Here is a 7,393-nt window from a genome sequence, read left to right on the forward strand (position 1 = left end):
AATAGAATCCAAGCACGCGGAAGAATCGAGAACCGAGAAGCTCATAACCAACTCCAAGATATATTGTTGAGCCCCGCTGGCTACTTCATATCACTTGTCTCTTGTGCTTTGATCATTTTTTATTTGTATTCTTGTTTCATTTGAACCGTATGTTGTGTTTGAATTTGAATGACTAAGTTTAAAACCATTAAATTTGATACGTACTTGAATTCTTCGAGTTTTGAATTAATAAAGTTATTTTTTGGCGGGTATGGGCTAGAGATGCTCTGATCCCCCGGTTGCTCGGGTAATAGTCAGAACAGGGGAAATCACATGTCCAACCAGAGTTTCTGCATAAATGTCTCAAGAACGTAGTTACATACACAGTCGAGGTACACGAGGAAGCAGGGGTGGGTGAGACGAGCGAACACCGGCTAACTGGGTGCGAAGCGGTCGAGCAGCAGGTACACCGTCGCGTCCGACATCCCGCCGCCGCCGGCCTCCTTCCGGTCGACCACGGAAGGCCCCGCCGCCGCGGCCGCCTTGTTGCCATGGGCGGCCCCTCCCATCTGGTGCTGGTGCTCGGCGTGGCTCACCGTGGGTACGGCCTGCCGCTTCTTCCCACGCAGGGCGGCGGAGAGCTCGCCGAAGAACCAGACGCCGGCGACGTCGGATGCCGCCGTCGTCGTCGAAGACATGGCGATGGCGCAGGGCTTGATCTCAACCAACTTGTGGGCCGGACGAACACTTGTATGATTGCAGGAACGAAATGGGTGATCTGGATGCCAGCGAACGGGGCTGTGCAAATGCGAATATGCGATGGCCGATGGAGCACCTTGGATGCTGGCTGTCGCTTATATAAGGCGCCATCGCCATGCATCGCTGACGGGAAGGTGGCCAGGTAGGATAGGCGTTGGGGGTGTGACTGGCTGGCTCCACACGGCAAAGTATACCGTGGGCGTGCCGTGCGCGCGTTTGATTCGTTTGCGCTGCGGGTTCGGGTCGTCCTTGTTGGAGCGGATCTGAGGCCTGAACCGCCTACCCGCGTCGCAGTCGGAGGCAGATGGAGACCAAAACCGACGGACCGGCCGGGTTATTTGTCTAGGCATGAAGACAAGATAGGGGCAGCTGAGACGGTACATCGTTGAGGATTTGTTTCAACTGGTGCTAATTTTTTATTTTAGAGAAAATGATTTTTGAAAAGCCATCACGGCGCCAAAACTAACCTAAGTTAATTAACTTGGAAGAGTACTTTTCAGCCTTCTTTTTGGGATTCAAAGAGCTTTATTGATTTTTGATAGATAACCCTCGTTCGCATGGCGTTCTGTCTCGATCTGAAAGAAACGAGATGTCTCGTTCATTCACATCAGAGTAAGATCGCTAAAGCAGGACCCGACCTGTTAAACCGCAATATGAGCACACCAGGGAGCAGTCAAACGAACGCAAATGCTAGGTATGTCGTCTCTTCCTATCGTTCACGCGAGTGGCAGTGACGCGGACCCTACGGCCACCACGAGTGATCACGATCGGTGCCATAGATGATAGTTCCACGTCCCCACCACGCGGTAAAGAAAGCACGCGCCGCGCCCGAAACGTGATAGTTTTTTTTAGCATTGCCGGTAATGTTGAAATAAATTCAGGAATAATGCGAGCATCAGGATTTGAACCCTGATGGGTTGGAGATACCACTGTTCACCTAACCATCTCAACCACATGTTGATTCGCGGGAACGTGATAGCTAGAATATATGAATCGCGTACCTTTTTTTTTCTTGTTAGTGTTGCCACTTTATTTAAGGGACGTGGCTAGCGAGCGCCACCACACTTGTTCCCTGTTTAAAGCGCATCGCCGTATATCATTATAGCGTGTCTTTGTGTCCAGCTGCCACACTAGAAAAAAAAGAACGTTGATATTTGCCATACGTGTGGCATATTCGAAATCCGCCCACTCGTCCTGTGTGGCATAATCAGGAGGCAGCCCACACGGGCTATATGTGGTCGAATATTAGAATTGCCCACATATGTGGGGCGCAGCTATTTCGTGCCACACGCCCAACAAGTATTATTCATCTTCATCTCGCGCGTGTGGCACGAAGCAAATATATCCACACGTCCTGACGAGCTACGTTAGTTACTCACGGGATGACACTTTAGTTACCCCGGGGATGGCAACTTTAGTTATCCGGGATAGTAAATGTAGTTGTAAAAGCATATAATTCTCTCTATTTTTGTTAACTATAGTTGTCATGTCTAATTTATGGCAGTTACCGCGTGTAATCAAACCATAGTTGTCGTGTGTAATTAACTACTTGCCACATGGGTCAAACAATAGTTGCCATGTGCATTTATATAGTTGTCATGTCTGCTCCAACCATAGTTGCCAATGCCATGTATGGTTAATCATAATTGCCATGTGTGTTTACCTGGTTGCCACGTACGCACAACTGCAGTTGCCATCTATCAACGAATTATAGTTGCCATGTGTGTTTACCTAGTTGCCACATACGCGTAACTGCAGTTGTCATCTATCATCATGCGAGCGTCGTGTGGGCGAAGAGTAGTTCACCCACACGCACGTGGACGGGATGATGACTGTGTGGGCGGGAACTTGTTCGCCCACATAGCGCAATTGGCAACCACGCGCTACCAGTCGTGTGGGCGAGCGCTCTAACGCCCACACAAACACGCTATACCTACGTGGCACTGAAATTTCAACAGATTCCTTCAAGATTCGTGCAAAGCATAATAGACGGAGATCAAAGCGTGTGGTTAAAGTGCAGATACGCCACACGTGTGGGCAAATTAGAGTGCCACACGTGTGGGCGTTATCATTTGGGAAAGGAAATTGTTTAGCTACATGTCTGTGACAGCCTAGATTTGCCTTCTCTCTTTCTTCGGACTTTCATTTGCATTTGCTTTGGATTTGGAGTTTTGAATCAATTCAAATGGACTTGAATACTTGGGCCTACCCTTGATTTTCACCCAAGTGACCCATCCATCTCTAACTCACCTTTCGTTTTCTGAAAAACTCCAACAAAAGACCAAGGAATATTTTTCGTAAAAGAAAAATATTTATTTTCTTCCCTGAAAATCACTTTAGAGAAGTATGCTCCAAAGCAACCCCTAGATTTCTTGCTCCAAAAATACTTAATAAATTCACAAATATTCTTTAAACCCTAGGGCACCTTTCTGAGCAAAAAATTGCACAACTTTTTGTAATATTTTTGCTACAGAAAATCATTTCTATTTTGGACAGAATGGTCACTTTGCACATCAAGTATATTTTTGCTTGATCTTTTGGGGCTGATTTTTCTGAGCTTGATTACCCTCCTAAGAGATTGCTAAACCCCAAAGCACAACCTTTAGTTCTCACTAAAATTTTCTCAGTAAAGCTCATAAGTTTCTGTCCAGAAACTTGCCAGGAAGAAAGCCACTCCCACAGTTCACCTGTGACCCAGCCAACCATGCAAAACAACCAAAACCACTAAGGACTAACTGCCAGACATGGTGTTTGCGCTTAGCTCAGCCTGATGCCAAAGTTCACGTTGTGACCACGAGCGTCCAAGGGGGTTGACATGCGGCCGACGCGCTCTGCGGTGCGCCAGCGTCTCTGTTTCGTGCGTGCTTGCTGCCCCGGCCACTGCACCTTGCCAAACCGCGCCCCCATCCTCATTTGCACCTCCATAACTCCACCCTGGCGCTCGCCGACGCTGGAGCTCGCCGCAGCGAGCATGGGCACGGCGCGGCCAAGGCAACAGTGCGCCCGTGCCCCTGTGCTCGTAGCGTAACGCGCTCCTGTGCTTGTCACAGCTCGTCTACAGCCCCCGTGTAATCTCCGGCGTCTTCTCCCCCTCTCACTCACGCCATTCATCGCCGGGCGACACTCCAGAGAGCTCCGGTGAGCTCTCGATCCCCGCCTCGGCCTCGCCTATAAATAGAGCTCCCCCGAGCTCGTTTCTCTCTGCACACACACTCAGCACACCTCCACACAACCATAGGAAGCCGCAGCCCGGCCGGGCAGGCCTCTGGCCGCCGTCCCCGCCCCGAGCTCGCCGGCGATCCCCGTCCTCTGCTCCCTCCCTCTCCAGAGCCGCTCGAGCTCCACTGACCACTCTGGCGTGTTCATGGTGGTCCACTAGTGCGTGCTGGTGCCGTTGGAGCTGCTGGACTGGCCCTGCTTCACCGGAACCACCATCTCCGACGAGCTCCGACTGCCGCGGCCGCTGGAGAGCTCCATTCCGACCCCGTCCGGCCACCCCTAGCCACGCTACGGGTACGGGCAGGTGCGCCTCAATCTCCTCTACAACCCTATCCTCTTAGATCTCGTCGTCGGGCACTCCTCGCTAGAGAAAGCGCCGTCGCCGCGCGGCCCGCCTCTGCTTCTCTTCCCCTCCCCCTCCGACCTGACCACTGGGGCCCGCTGTCAGACACCCAGGCCGCGGCCAAAGCGGCATGAGTGGTGGCGCCCAGGCGGTTTACGCCTTCGACGTCACCCCCTTTGGTTTTTCTTTTAATTCAAATTTAGTTCAAATTTGACCAGAACTTTGACTAGCTGTAACTCTTATTCTACAAGTCAAATGAGTTGATTCTTTTTGCATTCTGTTCTTACTGGAAAATCCTAGCAGCACACCCAAGATGGGATTTTTCTTTGCTGCCAAGAATTTCTGGTAATTTTCAGAAGTGTTCTTGATATTTTCTTTTTGTCATTTGATTTATTTTCAGAAGGTGAAGGTTGTCTTGAAGGCATTCACGAGGAGTGTGAAGCTCCTCTGCACTAAGGCAAGCCACAACAACATTGTCATGGTTTCTTTGCAATATCCATGATTTTCTACTTGAATTTATATGTTATTCCTTGCATAGAGTATTAAAATAAATAATGCTTGTGTTATTTAGTTTATCATGATCAAAATGCTTGGTTAACAAAAATGAATGCTTGAACTAGTGAGGTATAGCTTGAGTAGTTGAACTAAGTGAGTTTGTCATGACTATGGTAATATGAGCATCGATATTATTTTCCTTATATGCATGATGAGATTCGTATGAGAAATGCCAACTAAAAAGTGATTAATCTAGATGCCCAGTAAGTAAGGACCAGAAATGTTGAAAGATGAGTTTGTGCAAGTAGAACTTTGAATGAGGTTGATCTGTTGTTCCTAAGTGATATGTGATGCATGCTATATGGTTGCATAAGCGTGGCATATAGTGACTCGAGCATTTTATTTCAAGTTAAACCTGATGATAATTGAACTTGAACATAAAGTTGGTCGGGTCATGGTGCCACTAAATCAGGCTAACAAGTGCAACCACATTTGCCTTGGTATGGGAAGGCCGTTAGTCATCCTATTGTCATGCCTTTTTGTCGGTGCCTCCAACGAGGGAAGGTTATGGGCGTGTGTTACCCTGGCCCGGTAAGCAGACATAACCTTGTGGACCTGTTGTTGTTATGGTACCTTGTCCCCGTTTGGGACTGTCTATTTGCCATGATGGTGGTTGTTTTGCCTTTGGTAGGCTCGGTCACCCAGGACTAAGCCCGGTGGGGAGTTGGTCAGAATGGCCGAAAGAGTGTCATGGCAATGGGAGAATTCTTTCGGAATGCCATTGGTCCACCCAAATGGGAGTGCGAGGCCATGGGTTCCGTGGTGTGGGTAAAGTGCGCTACCTCTGCAGAGTGTAATAATCTATCGAACCGCGCCTACGGATAAGGGCCCAGTTCGTAAGTAAGTCACACCATGGATCAACTTTCATAAATAAATCTTGTACACTAAGTTATTTGCATTGCACTGGTTGGATCATGATGATGTCAGTGAGACTGACTGTTGTGGTATCACTTGTGATCCGGGAGTGATCATTGCTTGGTTACAAGGTAACCAGTTGAACCAAGTATGGTTCTGTTAGTGATTCGTCGTGAGAACTGCTCGGTTGCGAGGCAACTTGTTGGTAAGAGAGTCCGAGTGACTCGATGCACAAGTTTGGTTTCACTGCATGAGTAGCATGTTGTTGTTTGCATTTAACTTGATTAAATGTCATGATATTGTTTGTCATTATGGTTTGGTTTGCTGTGACCTTGCAAGTACATTCAATGTACTGACCTGGCGTGTTATACCAGATTTTAGGAAAGTCTAACTGGATCGGAGTGCTGCCGTGTCTAGACCATGTTCACATTGGTGTCCCTGTGCTATGGAGTCCCGCTACGTCGTTGTTCCGCTGCCGTGTAGATGTCATGCTCGAGGCCCCTTTTATGTTCACTAAATAATCTACATATTATTCAGCCGCACCGAGTGTGCCGCTTGGCCTCGCAACTTGATGTAATGTCACACTATGCTTCCGCTAGTTTCAATAAAGCAGCGATTTCTGTACAAGATGTTGTGTGTTGCCAGAAGACATGATCTCTGGGTTGGCAATGCAAGGTAAACCGGTAGCTCTGAGCCGGGGTGCCACAACGCTTGGTATCAGAGCCGCGCTGACTGTAGGATACGCTAGACCCTGACACGCGAAGTAAACGTTAGTTAGTTTGCTAATTGAGTGCCGTTAGTACTTGCATATGGATGCTGCATTGCATGCATTAGACTTATTGTTATTTCTAACCGGTTAATGGTTTTGAGTGTAGATGGCTCCGGTGCTGTATCCATGCCAGTTGCGGCTGATGCCCTACACTTCTCCACATCTCCTTCGTAGCATGTGGCGTCGACTGTACCCTCACGGTGATGACCCAACATATCGGGTGTACCGGGAGCGTCTAGCCGACTCCGTGTATGAGTATCACGCCGTGGTTACCCTGCGCACCAGTTCGTCAGCGGGTTCTTACACTCATTCCTCTCGGAGCGGTTATGCATCCACCGTTGCTCAGGCCGTCCAGTATGCTGCATTCGAGATTCTTGTTGAGTTACGATATGCTGAGGCTCGGATGCAGAACCACCCAGGTTTTCGCTTCTACCCATCTTTGCATGATGATGGTCGTGTTCGCTTTCATTCCATTGATCCGCCGTCTGATAGTGACACTAGCCACCTTTCTCGATATATCACTGCTAGTTATCTTCTGATTCACGAGTTGGCTCGAGAGCTGAATCGTGCTCGTTCTGCTTTAGCCGCCGCTGGATCCTACCCTACTCCACCTTCCATGGGATTTACTCCTTATATTGTGCCTAGTTCTAGCTTGCCTATTTCTCCGGTTACTCCCCCGAGTAGCTCGGGCACCTCGACAGTGAACCCACACAGTGCTCCTGCTGAGTGGGCATCTCTTCTTGCTACCCCCGCAGCTCCCATGATCCCTCCTCATCTCGTGCCTACCCCTGAGGGAGAGCCCTCGAGGCAGTCTCGTTGTGTTACCTTTAACCCAGAGGTCTCGGTTGGCGTCGTCAGTTCAGGATCTGGGTCTGACTCAGGAGAGGATCTAGCAGCACCGGCAGAGTCCTAGA

General features: G+C 49.1%; 1 protein-coding gene across 1 annotated transcript; it reads right to left on the reverse strand.

Annotated features, from left to right (window-relative positions):
- Positions 1–313: 313 nt before the first annotated feature.
- LOC123106611 (uncharacterized) lies at positions 314–846 on the reverse strand. Its single transcript, XM_044528713.1, has one exon. It carries the CDS (start codon positions 675–677, stop codon positions 414–416), a length of 264 nt encoding a protein of 87 aa, XP_044384648.1. The 5' UTR covers positions 678–846; the 3' UTR covers positions 314–413.
- Between the last annotated feature and the right edge of the window lie 6,547 nt (positions 847–7,393).

The sequence above is a fragment of the Triticum aestivum genome, chromosome 5A (genome assembly GCF_018294505.1).
Source record: "Triticum aestivum cultivar Chinese Spring chromosome 5A, IWGSC CS RefSeq v2.1, whole genome shotgun sequence".
Taxonomy (NCBI): domain Eukaryota; kingdom Viridiplantae; phylum Streptophyta; class Magnoliopsida; order Poales; family Poaceae; genus Triticum; species Triticum aestivum.

Coding starts and splice junctions, on each gene's coding strand:
- LOC123106611 (XM_044528713.1), bottom strand. CDS start 677: ATGTCTTCGACGACGACGGCGGCATCCGACGTCGCCGGCGTCTGGTTC.